The following is a 17610-nucleotide window of genomic DNA, read 5'->3' as shown; positions in this document are numbered from 1 at the left end:
CCCCCCCCCCCCCCCCCTGAAGAAGGAAGAACCGGAGCGAGCTTAACGGTCGGCCGAGTGACTTCACGGGTTGCGGTCTTAACAAGGGCGGATCGAGCGCAACCGTCCTGTCCGTAGTTTAGCTTGACGATTCGGGCAAGAGGGTATTAACCACGCGGACTATCGGGCTCAATCACCCACACGAGATCGCCTGTTTTAAGAGTGAAGTCAGAATGAGTGTGCCGCTTCACACGCTTATTCAGCGAGGGAACATATTCTCGAAACCAACGAGACCAAATCGCGTTAGCATATGACTGCGCCCGCACGTACCTTTTCTTGTGATCGAAGTGCTCCCCGGGTAAAAGCGAAGGAAAGCTTGTGGCATGTTGTCCAAGCAAAAAATGGTTTGGGGTTAACGCTTTTAACTCACGTGAATCAGTACTAACGGGAGTGATTGGCCTCGAATTCAAAGCCTGCTCAACTAAGCAGAGTGTTGTTCCTAACACCTCTTCAGTGACTCGCCTACTGCCTAGTATATCGTACAGCACGCGCTTCACGCTTCGGACGAGGCGTTCCCAGGAGCCGCCATGATGGGGTGCGCCTGGCGGGTTGAATTTCCAAGTAACACCTTTGTGTGCAAAAATGATCGGAGCCATGCCATTCCAGCTCTTGATGCAGGCAAGTAATTGCTTTTCCGCACCAACGAAGTTCGTGCCGTTATCCGACCAGATTGTGCTTGGCGTACCACGACGCGCAATGAACCGTTCGATGCCCATGACACAAGAACTGGTGTCCAGAGATAGTACAATCTCAAGGTGTACAGCCCTGGTGGTGAGGCAAGTAAAAAGAAATGCCCATCTTTTTTCAGTGCTTCTGCAAACCGGAACGTAAAGCGGTCCAAAGTAATCAACACCCGTATGATTGAAGGGTGGTTGCTTATATCCGAGACGTTCGACAGGTAAATCGGACATAATAGGCTGGATGGTACTTGCTTTGCGTTTACGGCATGTTACACATTGATTTTCGATAGACCGAAGTAGTCGAAGCAACCCAAGTACTGCATATTTCATATTTAAAACTGAGCGCATGTAATCTAATCCTTGATGAAAATGCTTATGGTGGAGGCTGCAAGCTAACAAACGAACTATGGTATGTCGGGCGTCGAGTATTATTGGGTGTTAAGTATCAAACTCGGTATTCACTAAGCGCACAATCTGTCCGGTGGAACGAATGATACCAGCGGGACCGATAAATGGAGAGTATGTGGCAATTTTACTACTATTCTTAATAGGTTTGCCAGCGGTGAGTGTTTTTAACTCAACGGGGAAGGATTCCATCTGAGCAAGATGAATCAGTTTGCTTTCTGCAATATCAAGTTCAGTGGGGTCGGTGATTCGTAAGTCCTTAGCACGAAAATGCTTATGTGAAGGCAACATCCTCAACATAAAAGCGACTACTCGTTTATATCTTGTAAAGGAACTCAACCTTTCCCAATTGAACCCGTGTTCGGGATGTTTGATGGATGTGACATCGGTGACGAAGGAAGATGATGTATCCAAGCATTTATCAACATCACAAGAAGGACCCTTCAAACCAATTTTATTGATTACACGTTCGTCGGGTATAAACGGCCAATCAGTAGTCCTGAGAATGCTCGGACCAATAACCCAGCTGCTATCCTTGAGGGCTTCCGAAGAAATCCCCCGCGTACCGGTATCAGCTGGATTACCGCCGCTCAGAACATGGTGCCACTCATCAATAGTGGTCGATTCGAGGATTTCGCCGACACGATTAGCGACGAATACAGGTAATTTTTCAGTCGAAATTAGCCACTGCAAAACTGTTGTACTATCTGTCCACATGTAGACTTGATTAATAGAGACGGTAAGGGCGGCCAGTATATCATCTTTTAGTCGTGTGGCGAGCAGAGCAGCTTGAAGCTCTAGCTTCGATATAGATAGCGCTTTCATGGGCGCAACGCGAGCTTTACCAAAGATGAAGGATATTTGAGTTTTGTGCGAGCTCGAGAGTCGCGCACGCAAAAATCCAACCGCACAGAAAACGTCCTGTGAGCTATCACCGAACATGTGGAGCTCAATTTGATCAACAGGCTCTGTGAAGTAACAACGGGGAATAGTCAATTGCCCTAAGAGAGAGAGACCGGAGTGCCACTCGAGAAACTTATCTCTTATGTCTTCTGGCAATTCGTCGTCCCAACTTTGACCACTGATTTTCCAAATATCTTTAAGTAAAAGACGGGCCCTAACTGTGTATGGAGCTACTAACCCAACAGGGTCAAACACAGAAGAGACGAAACTCAAGACGGTTCGTTGAGTTATTGCTTTATCGAGAGGACGATCCACGCCTCTGCTAACAACCAATGTGTCTTTCACATGGTTTCACTTAAGACCTACGACGTGTGATGATTGTTCGGCACCGTTACATATTTCGTTGATGGGTGAAGACGACGTTTCTGATTCCTCGGGGTTCATTGCTGAAGTGATTTCATCAGCATTACTGACAAATTTAGTCAGTTTAAATCCTCCCAATTTTAGTAAGGAAACCCAATCGCGACTAATTTTAATTGCATGGGTAACGTTCTCGAATGAATCCAAGTAATCGTCCATGTAAAACTTTTCATTTACGACTGATGCGGCCTCAGTGTATGTGGACATATTATCAATTGCTGTTTTTCGCAACGCGAAATTGGCGCACGTAGGCGAATCCCGTGCGCCGAATATAGGGCGAGTGTACTGATGAACTACCACATCGGAAGTGTTATCCTCCCGCCACAAAAAACGGAGAGAAGTTTGATCGCGGGCAAGGACTCCTACCTGGAGGAACATACCCTCTATATCCGCGGAGACGGCGTACTTGTGTTGACGGAATCGCAAAAGTACAAAAATTAAATTTTGCAGTAGGTCCGGACCCACCAATAAGGACTTATTTAAGGATGTGCCGTGAAACTTAGAAGCCCCATTAAGGACTCGGCGCACCTTACTCGGCTTATTCGGATTTACGACGGGATGGTGCGGGAGATACCACTCGCGATCGGAACGCTTACGTGGATCATGCGGTTCGACGGTAACGACATAGCCTTTCCTAATGTCCTCTCTAATTGTTTCTGCGTATCTTTCGCGCAGCTCAGGGTCTTCACTTAACCTTCTCTCCAATGTTTTAAATTGGGCGAGTGACGAGTAATAATTGTTTGGTAGACTGACATTACTATCAATCCAAAGCATAGACACAATGTATCTTTCGCCATTGTGAACGGTTTCAAAATTTAGGATGGATAAAGCATGTTTATCCGCGGCGGAACGGGCATCGACTTGTTTGAAAGCACCATAAGATTCCAACTCGTACCAGGATTTTATCTGGTCGGTCAGAGAAGAATCTTCAACAACACACTTGAAACACGAAGAAGTAGAATTAATGGACGGCGGCAACGGACCACTTATGACCCAACCTATCGGTAGGCGAACGGAACACGGTGAGTTTTTATCATCTCCCAAGATGAACTCAATGGGTCTAACGGCGTGGTAGTAGTCTTGTCCGATAATAACTTCAACCTCCTCATAAGTATTTTGAGTGGGCTTAATGGGTGCTAATTGTGGATATGTATTCTGCAAATCAGCAATATTGATTAATTTGGAACCAATCCGAATATTGTCTTTAACATATGCACAGAGAGAAAATACGAAATCACTATTATTCGGCTCGGAGGAACTGTAAACTTGACCCTCTGAGTCCCAACAACGGTGGTTGAATTGAAACCACTAATTGACAAGTTAACGGGCTCCCCTACTAAGCCGAGACGGTTTACGAGTGACGAAGACACCCAGGAGTGAGTCGATGCACTATCACAAAGAACCAACGTCAGGAGACTGGTTACATCCGAGGATACACCGAGTGTTGCAATTGGTAACAACCCTTTAGAAGATTCAATGTCATGTACATCACTAACAGCGGCATGGGTGAAAGTAATTGTATTCTCCTTGGATTTGTTTGTTCCAGCTTTTTTCGAGACATTTGAATTTTCCTTCCGAGGAAATATTCTTTCGGCTCCATGGAGCAAGACATTATGTGTGCTATCCCACTCTGGCTTCGGGCACTTTTTCGCACTAGAACATTCCCGGAAACTATGATTGCCATTGAGGCAAGCGAAGCAAAGTTTCTGTTCAGCTACGTATTTTGCGCGCTGAGTAGCATTCTTTTCCTTAAAAACAGCACAATTCCACAATGCATGACTACCCTTACACAAAACGCACGGCGGAAACTTAGACTTATCCTGAGCGGTACTAGTTACCTGGCTATTGGCTGCAAAAACTATGGTTGTTTTTGGTTTAACTGGTTCCTCATTTTTTGCCTTAGAGTTGAGTAAACGTAATCTTTCATGCCCCTCGGCCTTTTCTTTCAACCAGTTGTTAAAGTCTAAGAGTGTTGGTCGCTGCCAATTATGTCTAACAGTATGCATTGACCAAGCCTCCTTGAAGTTAGGCGGAAGTTTACTAACAGCTTGGTTTAACAGGTTAACACTCTTTAGATCATCGTTGAAAGAAAACGATTTGAAAACTGCTACGAGGCCAGATATGGCAGAGGAGAAACTAATGACATTTTCCGAATTGTGCATCTTAAGTGGAGGAAAAGTATTCAGCTTATCAAGATGCGCACCAACAATGGCATGTGGTTGCCCAAACTTCCGTTGCAAGGTGGCCAGTGCATCCATGTACATAACGCCACTATAACTAAACTCCGCAATTGCGGTTTTTGCTTTGCCTGTGACGAGCGTTTTTAAGTATATCAGTTTCGTATCATCGGTGAGAACAGCGGAATCAACGGTGGACTTAAACTGACCAAACCATTCGTGCCAGCTTAACGGGTTGCCGTCAAACTGGGCTAACTTCCATTCAGGAAGATCATCACTGCGGCTATGCATCAATAGTTCCGCCAATTCACGAGCGGAGAGAGGTCGATCCGATGAACAACCTTGGTTCGGATAAGCGGAAGACGGTGCGTAGTCTTCGTTGACTGGCTGATAACCAGTATTAGTATGATTGACAAAATGCGGAACATCTTGTGGATGAACTGGGGGAGTATTAAAATACACAGTCCCACCACTAGTATACGGAGCGGCGGTGTTAAACGATGGGACAACAGTTGTCACATTAGAAAAAATGTTTCCAGCATTACAACACTGAGCAGGCGTGACGATTGGATTTGTAGCTGCCAATCGCCATAAGTTTGCATCACTTGTGTAGTAATCGTTGATATTAGGTGACACAGTATGCGGAACAAAGGGAAGATTATGTTGCGTCTGGACTGGCGCTGCATGGCAATTAGGTGCCGAAAAGAAAATCGGCGTTGGGTTTACTTCAAAGATGAGAAGCCACCACCAGCAAATGCAGGTGACAAAGAAACAAAAGCAGATCCGGGTTGTGCCGGTAACATTGGGACAGGTAATGATTCAGGTTGCGCGCTGGCAAAACTACCATTAGTTATGTTTGAACTCATGGTCTGTAAAGGAACAGCAGACGGTGGTGGTAACACGTGTGCACTAGAATGCAAATTGTTAACTGGGAATAGACCAGGAGCTTGCCTTGGCAAAAGGTTTGCACTGCCAAATTGAGGCATAGCCCGATGTCCATTATTATGGATTCCAGGGTCACTCAATGCTGTGTGCTCATGGTTATGACTATTACTGGTGTGAATTGCATGAGCGAGGATGGCGGAAGTCGTCGGTCCTGACGGAATGGGTTCAGGAGTGAAGGCCAGCAAACCTGGCGCACTAACAACGTCAGGAGGTGCCTGTGAACTAACAGAGTCTACCCAATCATTAGTTCGATCGGTTGCTACTTTTGAAATAGGTTGACTTACTCCTGTCGAGTTACTTTCCGCTACCTTCTCGCTAACCTCAGATGAAATGTCCTCAAGTTCGAACGCTTTCAGTTCCATTTCAATTAGTTGCTTTTTATGACTTTCAGCCAATTGCTCTAGTTACAGCTGACTCTGTTCGAACTTAAGACGGTTCTCTTGCTCTTTAAGTCTTAAAGATACTTGATACTGCCTTTCCAGCTCCTCATGGCGTCGTTTTACTAAAGCTAACTCATGCCGTTTCTCACTTGATGACATAGTGCGAACAGTCGACGTATGACGAGTGGAAGCAGATTTATCCGACTTATGTGAGTCAAGCTTTCTACTATCCTACTCGTGCTTCTGAATCTTTTGTTTTGTGCGAGCGTGAGGATGTCTCAGACCTAATTTGTTGTAAAGATCCCGTGCTCCTTGTAATGCCGGTTGCTGGAAATGACGAAGGTTCAAGGCTCATCTTGTAACTCTGAGCTTCATGCATTAATTTATCGTTCATTTCGGTTACTTTCTTAAGCCAAAGATCTTGCTGAGCAATAATTTTTCAGGGTTTTCCGTTTTTTCCGCTAACCTAATTAATTGCTCATTGACGTCGACAGCTTTTTCCAACGCAATTTTACATTTGTAAACAGCATTATCAATTTTTGTAGTGCGACTATTATTCTCAATGTACTCAAGTAATAATGAGTGACCTTTAAGCAGCGCATTTTCTAGATTTACACGGGTTTCGAATAACTTGCGTATCTTACTTTGGAATTTTTCGTCCATGTTTTTCACAAATTGACAATTTTCTACGGATGCTCACCTATAGAAAACGATCAATAAAATGAGATACTGTTTTGGTACGTAATTAAATTTGCATTAGTAAATCAACATTAGCTGACAAGACGGGGGAACTTGACGTCTCAAAGTTTCTGCCTGAAGCCTATTTCTTTTAGCTTTCCGAGCTTTGAGGGGTAAGCGGTTACGCTTGTTACGTGTCTTAGGGATGTTAAGATTAGCGCTATAACGCCTTAGAAGGAGGAGAGTCTTTAACTCAAGGGAAGGAGGCTGGTGAAGTTCTTTGTACTTCTCAATTAGTACCTGGTTCTTAGCCTTAAGCTTAGAGATAAAGTCTTTAACGACGTTCAGAGCGAGAATACCTGTTGAACCTAAACTTTCCTCTGTATCCTCGGTTCCGTTCCGTCTACAGCATACGATCGCACAAATGTTTGTCCTATACCTTAATAATAAATTGACAAATTGCTCACTACTCAGCTTGCGGTTATTGTTGCTGCGGTGCCTCCTTATCGAGTTATTAATGGCGTCGTGCCAAATTACAAGGTCGTAACGGTGCGACAAGTAGTGATGAAGGTAGTACTGTATTGTTTTCTGAGAGTCCCTAGCGTTTAAGTTCAAACTTAAACTTGGCTTTGTAAAGCAAGCATCTTTGACGCGCTTCTGGGACGGAGCAGGAAGTTTTCGGAGCGCGTGATCCAAAGAACTAGCTCCTAGAATGAATACCATACACTTAGGGGACCTATGCGACGGCTTCGTTACGCTCAAGTACCAATGGGGTTGGAAATATAAGTAGGTCGGTTGAACTCCAATAACACACAGAGAGTAAACCTGAGGATGAAAGAATTCAACTTAACTCACTTAATATCACCGTACCTGACCACTTAACTTTACTGTCACGCAACGAAGTCAAAAATCGGACGGGCTGAAACGGCTTTGTTTTATTTGAAGCGAACTGGCTTTCAGTATCACCAATGGTGGGTGGGGGATCAGGCAAATTGGTTAATTTCCAACAACACACGCGGAAGAAACCTGAGGATGAAAAACTCAACCTAATTTGCCTGATATTTCGCTACCAGACCACTCAACATAAGGTTGGTGTCATCTTAAAGCACAGTTTCGCAGAATTCTGGAGACGTTTTGACGATTTTTTTGGCAATTTTTTTTTACTTTTTTCACAAAGTTTTGGTCAGCAGGTTCGAGTCATAAACCAATCCAAAAAACTAGTCCAGTATCTCTTGTCTATTTTCCGATTTCACGGATTAATATTCCGTTCACATATATCCAAAAATTTTTGGTATCAAGAAAAAAGGTCAAGTCTTGTCTATGTACCGACTGTAAGATATTTCAGTTCAACGGAACTGTCCAAAAATTTTGGGTATTGAGAAAAATTACCGGGGGCTAGCTTGCGGAAAAATTTCTAGCATATATGACATCTCAAATCAGTTTTATAGCACAATTTGAAAGTTTTAAACTAGTCGAGTCTTACAGTTTTAATTGGAGATTGGCGACACCGTGAAAAAACCAAAACTTCGGGTGTCGAGAAAAACACAGCTCCACTTTGCCCAAAAGTCAACAATCAGGACACCTAAAAAGACCTCTCTTCTGCCAGTCTGCTCTTTCGCCTGCCTGCTATATCGTCTGTCGGCCCTTTTGGCCAATCGCCCACTTTCGTCAAGTAAACTGTGTGAAGAGTTTCGGCCAATTCGGTACTCTGACGACTTTCGGCTAAACCGCACAATCTGACGATTTTCGGCCAGCTGAACAATTTAACAGCTTTCGTCCAAATGCCCACTTTCGGCTAATTAGACACTTTTCGGCCAAACGCACACTTTCGGCCAATTAGAAACTTTTCGGCCAACCGCTCGCTTTCGGCCAATTAGACACTTTTCGGCCAAACGCCCACTTTGACGACTGTCGGTCAACTGAGCACTGTAGTGACTTTCGGCTATTTGGACACTCGTGTCAGTGAAACTGTCCGAGGGAGTGCAGCTGCTATGTAACCCTGTCCGAGAAACTCTCGAGGTGAACTATCAACGTGGTCCCTTGTCGTTGAAAGAATTCGTTTTGTCTCTTGTTAATCTTTTGTGAATAACGGTCCCTTGTGACGCAATACTGAACGCGTGGTACTATCGTGTCCCTTGTGGGGCGCCAAAATGTGCTCGCTAAATCTCCGTAGAATGAAGTTAAAACCGAAAAATCAATAATGAATTCGTCTTCTCGGCAATACAGAATTTATCGGCTATATTGATAATTTTCATTCAAGTTTTTGCTGTTAAACAAGTTCATAATTTTTTCCAATATTCAGCTCCAATAAACAAATTGGCGCAAGCTAGCCACAAGTACCGGTCGCTAATGTCCTTGAGACAAATTGCTCTTTTTGGCGGTCAGCCTTAATCAAGGCTGAACCGAATTAGAACCAAAAACGGTCAAAATAGGATATGACCCCCGTTTTTAGTATATTAATACATGGGCAGGTGGGGGACTCGAACCTATGTCAACTGTTATGTCACACATATAATCGGCGTTAGCTTAGGCCACTCGAACAACTGTGCTTATTTTATATGCATGTATACTCTACGTTTGCATTGCAACATCCGTCTTTTTATTTTTCTCGGCTTAGTTCTCGTAGCACGGACTTTTTTTGAAACTTCAGCGTTCTGCTACATTTGAAAATGGAAGAAGAACAAGTCACAACTCCCCCCGCCCACCACTGCCAACTCACAGCCCAAGAAACAACAACAACAGCAAATGAATGGTACAAATTCTGCGATGAAAGCTCACGCTTGCTTCCAATTTCTTCTGCATAATTCTGTGTAGTTTTTAATGAAGCCAGTTTTGTTTTAATTCTGCTGATTTCTTCGATAAGACCAAACTCACGAAAGCTAACTAACTTTTCCTATTTTAATCGGAGCCTGGGGTAGTTTTAAATGACGAAATTGAAATTGAGCTGCCTTTTTTTCAGGTACTGCAACAAGTGCGAAGAAGAATAAAGACAAGCGAGCTTCGGAGCCGCCAGCTGCCCAGCCGACGAAAGGGACAACAGACTCGAAGATAAAAGAGAACACACTGGTTTTCAACTCAGAAAGCACATCAGCTTCGGGAAAGAAATGTAAGCTAGAAGTATAGCGTAGTCTCTCCTCTGTTGCAAGTGAAATGTTTACACAAGCGAGAGTTACAAGCTGCTCGCTAGTGGCTAATTACACTAGCGTTCAGATTAGTCTATTATTGCGAACCTTGTTTTTTTCTAACCTAACTCGCAAAATAAAGTGTTCATCAAAAATGTTCACTTATTTGGAGATTGAACTGTAGCATTAGAAATTGCATAGCAGCTGTTCTCTGCTTTATTTTTGGCTAGTGTTTTGCAGATATTAAACGTCCGTAGCTGAGAGATTAGTGCGCGAGACTCATATTCTCTTTGTCGCAGGTTCGAATCTCGGACGTAGCCGAATTTTTACTAATTCGAGGCTTATTTTAACTTTTTTTTAATTAGAGCTCCTTTGGAGCTTGTGTTCTCGGTAGTATGCCATGTTGGTTTCGAGAAAAAAATATTTCAGGTTTAAAAAGAATGGAGCATTCTTGCTAATTGAAACAACAATGTCTTTACGAAACATAGCAACCAAATTTTACGACTTAAATCTGTTAAAAACGAGGGAAATCAATGATATCGATTGCATCAATGAATTCGATCGCTTACATTAAGTTTCGGTTATTAGCATTTTGTTTGGTTTGTGGAGACTTTAAATGACTCAGAAGTGAAGAGATTTTCATAAAAATTGACCGGTTTTTGGCTTTAAGTCATCCAGTTTGACCTCTCAAGCTTTTTAGGGTGGGTTTCTGCTTAATTTTGGGTGCTTCAAAAAAGTTCATAGAGGAACAAGTTTGGTATCATTTTAAAGCATTGTTAACTGTGAGTGATTCGGATTCCAAAAGAAATGAAAAGTTGTCTGGGTCGAGAAAATTGTTTTAACGTTTTTGAGTCTAATCTACACTAAAGAATGAGAGGGAATGAATTTCCTATCCAATTCTACTAAGCTATTTTGAGGTTATTTTTGCTATAATTACCTCATTCTTGCAGAATATTATCTAATTAGACTCCTCCCACTGCCCAGAAAAAAATTTGTTTTTATAAATTTTTTCGTTTGTTTTATATTGCTTTTCTTGCATAAAGGTGGTCGAAACATTCAGTGCTACTTGTCCAGCCACCGACTATCTATTCGTGGATCTAGGATTTAAAGATTCAAAAAATTAAAACGATTGTTTTTTGTTCGACCAAATTTATTGTGCGAGCCCCCTGAAAAACCATACTCTGTAAAAAAATTTGCCTCTATTGGGCGCGCGCTCCGCTGTAAGTTGGTTTTTTAGTAGCGCCTTAGGCATCTTTTAAAAAATTTGGGTCAAAAATGGATGCTGTAAAATTGTATCAAAGGGTAGACCCCTCTCCTAAAACCGCTACTGATTTTATCCATGTTCCTCTTTGACTTTGTTTCGAAGTTCAAAAATGGTTTGTTTTAAAAATCAGTTTTGTCGAAAATATCATTAAAAAATCCTGAGCTTCAATCAGTTCTAAGACTAATTGATGGTTCGAAATTTCATTTGTAAACAGAAATTGTTTTGCTGGGTGTTGCAACCGTTGCTAGACTTTCATCGAGAACAACTTCGTTTACAGAATGTCCAATTTACTAGAAATGGTTAATTTCTCGTGCAGAATGCTGACATGCTCATTTTCTTGGAAAATTTATATCAATTTATAATTCTTTATATAATATAGTTTTTAGGTGGTTTCGTTCCTGTTTCGTTTCAAGCAGTCGTAATTTTAAAGAAACATTCTTATTTTTAAGAAACTCTTATATAAGTCGCGATGATTTTTTTTTGTTTTTTTTTCCAGGATATGGCTCAAATCAATTTTTCGTGGTATGACTTTTGATTCCATTTTAAGTGCAGTTCATTTTCTTTGTCAAAGGAAGGCAAACTCCACTATCGAACAGCAAAATTATAAAGGTCACGAAAAACGTGATCGACTTCTAATTTCGAAAATAGAAATTAATTATCAGATTTCCTAGCGAAATAAAAGATTTACCTATTGATCCAGCTTTCTGGTTAATTTTAACAGAAAATTCCAATCATAAAATAATCTAGAAATTCATAGATCCTTACGTTAATCTATTTCTTTCTCTGAAATTCGAAAGTTGAAGTTTTTTCGAAGAACAAGTCGGCCTTTTTTTTCTGTTTAATTGGGTTCATTGACTTATGCAACTGTCTGTTGGCTATGTTTTAATCGGCTTTCATCCTAATTTCGGTCGGTGCATTGTCCATTTTTCAAAAATGCAGTTTGTATCACTTGAGTTTTTATTGGATTACTTTCCAATGCATTGGTTTTATTTAAATTTAAACAGTTATTCACTCATTGAAAATTCTACAATTTGTAAATTTACTAAGACTTAATTAGTGTTTTTCGTTTAAACAGTTTTGGTGACTGATATATCGGCTTAGTCAACTTATATTGTATAGTTTTGAAGGCAAAAAAATATCTTAATGCGTTTTTTTTTTGTATTACGAATTGGTGGTACAAACTTTGAAGCTTAAAAAAACGCATTATCGCATTAGTTACTACTCAGCAAAGGATTTCTAATGATTTATATGGCTGTTTGTGATTATCATCTAATACAATCATGAACTTTTCAACGTAAATGTTCTCTTTTTCTACTCATTAGCTTGTAACGCAATGTTTTTGTTGTATCGCAAGTCTTTCGAGCATCCACTTTGCCTCTGTGAATAACCTACTGCTGTTTTACCTACTGCTACTCAGTAACTACTGATTAAACATGTGAAGCTCAGTATGATAGTACGGTTCAACTTTTGTTTCCAACCTAAGTCTAAATTAAAAGGCTACTTTTGATGCCACTTTTGAATCAGAGGGCTGCATTGGAACAGTAATACCGTGTTTTGACATTTGAGTTGTGATAAATTAGTACAGTTGATGCTTTTTTAGTTCATCAATTGAGGCGAAAAAAGCTATTTAAGAGTCGTTGAACGTAGTGAAGACTCTTATATAGGTCTTGGTGATTTTTTTGTCTTTTTTTCAGGAAAAAGTTGAAAATGCTCTAATAGCTACATATATGCATTCATACTTGCATATGCATTTATGATTGCACTTAGATATATGCGATCTTTTTTAAGAGTAATGAACGCAGTGAGTACTCTTATATCGGTCTTTTGTTTTTTTTCCAGAAAAAAGTCTTGAAGTTTGTTCACGCTGAAATTCAATTTTTCGTGGTTTGACTTTTGTTTCTGTTTGAAGTTCAGTTCATTTTCTTTGTTAAAAGGAAGGCAAACTCCATTATCGAACAGAAAAAATGTAAATTTCACGAAAAACGTGATCGACTTCTAATTTCGAAAATGGATTTTAATTATCAGATTTCCCAGCGAAATAAAAAATATACTAATTGATCAAGTTTTCTCAGATTGGGTTAAATTTATCGAAAAAGTGACAATCTGAAATTGTTCCAGTAACCCAAAGAGCTTCAAGGCCGTCTTTGTTTGTCTCTGAAATTCAAAAGGTGAGATTTTTTTCTGGTTTTATTGCGTTCATTGAATGTTTTTCAGCTGTCTGTTGGCTATGTTTTATCTGAAATTAGATCGTTGAAGTTTTCTCATAAATAAGTCATTTTTTTAACTGTTTTCTCGTGTTCGTTGATTTTTTTCCAACTGTCTGTTGGCGATGTTTCTTTGATACAACGGTAGGATAATGATTCTTTCAGGAATTTTTCAACTCAGTATGTTTCGCGAAATTTTTGAAATGCATAATTCATACAAATGGTCGCCCGTAGTGTGTAAAACTCCAAACTAGTACAATCAAGTTTGTGTTTTTGTGCTTTTTGAAGCTTCTGAATCTATTGCCACTTTCTCCACTTTCTGTTGTTTGTAACGCTGCAGGTTTGTCTCTGTGCTGATGCTTTTTTTAGTATTTCAACAGTAACATTTTGTGGTTGGTGATCTTTTTCCTTAATGGTTGCAGACTTAAGCGCTATCGGCTTAGTTTTCAATTTATTTAGGTATGTGTTGTTATGCAGTAGCATATTAAGCAATATTTCAAGCTTTTTTAAAGAATCATTGAACTAGTGAAGAATCTTATATAGGCATTAGTGTTTTTTTTTCAGGAAAATCTTAGTTTGTTAACGCTAAAATTAGATTTTTCTGCGGTTTGACATTTGATTTATTGTGAAGTTCATGATCTCCTTGGTTGAAAGAAAGACAAACTGCAGTATCGAACAGCAAATTCGTCAGCGTTATGGGAATCGTGATCGACTTCAAAAATGGTTTTTAATTTTCTGAATTCCCAGCGGAATAAAAAAAACCGAATGATCCATTTTCCTCTAAATGGGATAACTCTACGAAAAAAGTGCCACTCATAAACTGTGTTTGAAATCGGAAAAAAGTAAAAAAAGTTTTTTTTTATGTTTTCAATCATTTTTTTTTTGGTTTTTCTTGTTAGTCTATCCTCTTCCAACTGTCTGCTGGAAGTTTTTTTATTTCGTTCGTCTTTTTGAGATTCGTTTTCGATTTGATTTTTCTCGGTTTTTTGGTTATTCTGCTATAAATATATCAGCTAAGTTCCCTCATAAATAAAAACTTCTCTGGACCACTTATTCTAGCAATAAAGGTTTTGCCTGTGTCGACAAATCTGGCCTGGACCGGTTTGTTAGTTATCTGAAAAAAAATTCATTGAAAAAAATGTTCGACTATAGTTTATCGGCTGTTGTCACAGCATAGATTGTTTTGAGTTGATTAATTTTCAGTATTTACAGCCTTTTGTTCTATTCCTATAATTACTAATTTTAACATCCATGATTTTGTTTATATTGTTTGATTGGATAGTATCTTTTTGGTTATTTTGTGCTTCCCGAGAGCGGATGGATTTCAACTTTAAAAAATTTATCGGCCAACTGGCGTCTACCCAAGTATTTGTGGCTTTGCTGCCACTAATTTTTTTTTTCGGTTTAATCGCGTTCATCGAATGTTTTCCAATTGTCTGTTGGCTATGTTTTATTTTGAAATTAGACCGCTCAAAAATAGATAATGTTTTGTGTTTTCTGGTGTTCATTGACTTTTTCCAAGCGTCTGTTGGCAATGTTTGTTTGATACAACAGTAAAACAAACAATTTCCTTTCAGAAAATTTACAACTCAGTATAATTTGCGAAAGGTTTGAAATGCATAACTCATACGAATGGTTGTTGTATCAAACATACTTATATACCTTCATAAAAAGTGTTTGAAATCATCAACGAGTATAAACAGTGTTTAAGAGTGGTTGATGATGCCACTCATAAACAGTGTTTGAAATCAAAAAAACTTAGAAAAGGTTTATTTGTTTTCAATCAACTTTTCTTTTGTTTTTTTTTGTTCGTCTACCCTCTTCAAACTGTCTGCTGGATATTTTTTATTTCCTTTGTGTTCTTCAGATTTATTTTCGATTTGATTTTTCGGCTCTTTGGTTATTCTGCTATAAATATGTCGGCTAAGTTCCCTTATAAATCGTAACTTCTGTGGACCACTTAGCCGAACAATAGTTTCTATGCCTGGGACGACAAACGTCCTGAGTTCGAATCTGGCCTGGTTCTGTTAGTTTGTTATCTGAAAAAATTCACCTTGAAAAATGTCTGAATATCGTTTGTTGGCGTAGTTGCCACAGCACAGACTGTTTTGAGTTGATAATAGCTATATTTACAGCTTTTTGTGTTGTTCCTATAATTACTAAGTTTAACATCCATGCTTTTGTTTATATTGATTGACAGATATCTTTTTGGTTATTTTGTGATTCCCGAAAGTGGATGGATTTCAACTTTGAAAATTTTATTGGACAACTGGCGTCTACTCAAGTATTTGTGGCTTTATTGCCACTAATTTTTTCGTTCGGTTTAATTGCGTTCATTGAACGTTTTCCAATTGTCTGATAGCTATATTTTACTTCGAAATTAGAGTGTTGCAGTTTTCTCAAAAAAGTCATTTTTTTTCTGTTTTCTCGTGTTCTTTGACTTTTTTCCAAATGTCTGTCGGCAATGTTTGTTAGATACAACAGTAAAGTAACGACAATTCTTTTTGAGAAATTTTTCAACCCAGTATATTTTGCGAAATGTTTGAAATGCATAACTCATACTAATGGTCGCCTTCTTACCAAATTATTACGTGCAAGGTTGTGTTTTTGCGCTTCTTGAAGCTTCTGAATCTTTTGCCTTTTTTCGCTGGTGTTAGCAAAGCTGCAGGTTTGTCTCTGCAATCGCTTTTTTTTAGTATTTCAATTTTAATATTTTGTGGTTGATGATTTTTCTCCTTTATGGTTGCAGACTTAAGCACTCTCAGCTTAGTTTTCGATTTGTCCCTTTGATTCATGTAAGCACGTGTTTTGTTATGCAATAGCGTATTAAGCAACTTTTCAAGTTGTTTAAAGAGTCAATGAACGTAGTGAAGACTCGTATATAGGCGTTAGTGATTTGTTTTTTTTTTATTTCGGTATGGTTTTGTTTTATTTTAAAGTTCATGATCTCCTTGGTTAAAAGGAAGACGAACTGCAGTATCGAACAGCAAATTTGTTAGCGTCATTGGAATCGTGATCGACTTCAAAAATGGTTTTTATTTTTCTGAATTCCCAGCGGAATAAAAAAAACCGAATGATCCAGTTTTTTCTATATGTGATAACTCTACGAAAAAAGTGTTTGAAATTCAAATATCTAATGCGTGAATTTTTCGAAAGTTGAAAATTGTTTATACGTTTTCAATCAACTTTTTCTGCGGTTTTTTGCTGTTCGTCTACGCTCTTCAACTGTCTGCTGGATATTTTTTATTCTTTTCGTCTTTTTCAGATTCATTTTCGATTTGACTTTTCGGCTTTTTGATTATTTTGCTATGAATATGTCGGCTGAGTTCCGTCATAAATCATAACTTAGGTGGACCACTTAGCCTAACAATAAAGTCTAGGCCTGGGACGACAAACGAATGTGCCCTGGACCTGTTTGTTTGTTATCTGAAAAGTTTCTTATTGAAAAAAATGTCTGACTATAGTTTGTTGGCTTAGTTGCCACAGCACAGACTGTTTTGAGTTGATAATAGCTATTTACAGCCTTTTGTTTTGTTCGTATAATTACCTAGTTTAACATCCATAATTTTGTTTACTTTGTTTGAACATAAATCTTTTTGGTTATCTTGTGCTTCTCGAGAGCGGATGGATTTAACTTTGAAAAATTTATGGGCCAACTGGCGTCTACCCAAGTATTTTTGGCTTTGTTGCCACTAATTTTGTCTGATGATATTTGAACGCTGACGATTAGCTTATTTTCCAGGAAAATTATCTTGTAAATCGTGCAGCCATAATTTCAAAAACATGCAGAGCAAGCATCAGAGTTATCAGTATCTATCACGCTACAGCAGTAATGTTATAAAAGTAGATTCGTTATACTTTCGTTCATTATATAAAGTAAAGTATGAAATGCTTGCTAATAGGGGTCAAAGAGTGTGCCAAGCTTGGGAGGAGAGCACATGAAGCTGACTTCGAGATAGAAGGAGAGACGATGTTCGGGCTGAGTCACATGGGACCGGCCAGGGCAAGACAGAGACGGCGAACTGTAAGAAGAAGCAATTGTATTTTTATTATGGAAGATTTGACGTGAATGAATCTGTTCCTGTTTTGGACAGGCTCTGAAAAAAATTCTTTAAAAAATGCATCTGGAGTTGAAGTAATCAATTTCATGTTTCCAGGGTGAAGACCTGTTGCGCTTCTGTGTCTTCCACTGTGCGGAAAAGTTTGATCATCGAAGTGATAGAGCGGGGATCGAAGTGATATGGAGACTCGTCAAAAATGCTGGTGGAATCTACGTACACAACCGCGAAAACTTTAAAATGGTTGATCATTGGTTATCTTTTCATTATCGGTAAAATGTTAAGTTAGGCTTGATTCTCATACACAGGTTATTTCATCTGGCTTGTGCAATGCA

The 17610-nt window shown here is 39.4% G+C and overlaps 1 protein-coding gene across 1 annotated transcript in view; it reads left to right on the top strand.

Moving 5' to 3' along the window:
- The first annotated feature begins 9300 nt into the window (after nt 1-9300).
- LOC134848471 (uncharacterized) overlaps nt 9301-17610 on the top strand; it is a 28817-nt gene continuing 20507 nt past the window's right edge. The window contains exons 1-4 of the mRNA XM_063865937.1: nt 9301-9379; nt 9587-9733; nt 17120-17241; nt 17375-17547. Coding sequence (XP_063722007.1) covers nt 9373-9379; nt 9587-9733; nt 17120-17241; nt 17375-17547 — 449 coding nt within the window. The 5' untranslated portion in view covers nt 9301-9372. The remainder of the gene's footprint in view (nt 9380-9586; nt 9734-17119; nt 17242-17374; nt 17548-17610) is intronic.

This window comes from Symsagittifera roscoffensis, chromosome 6 (assembly GCF_963678635.1).
Source record: "Symsagittifera roscoffensis chromosome 6, txSymRosc1.1, whole genome shotgun sequence".
Taxonomy (NCBI): Eukaryota; Metazoa; Xenacoelomorpha; order Acoela; family Convolutidae; genus Symsagittifera; species Symsagittifera roscoffensis.
Note: the sequence above shows the minus strand (reverse complement) of the source record. Positions and strands in the feature narration are given on the sequence as shown.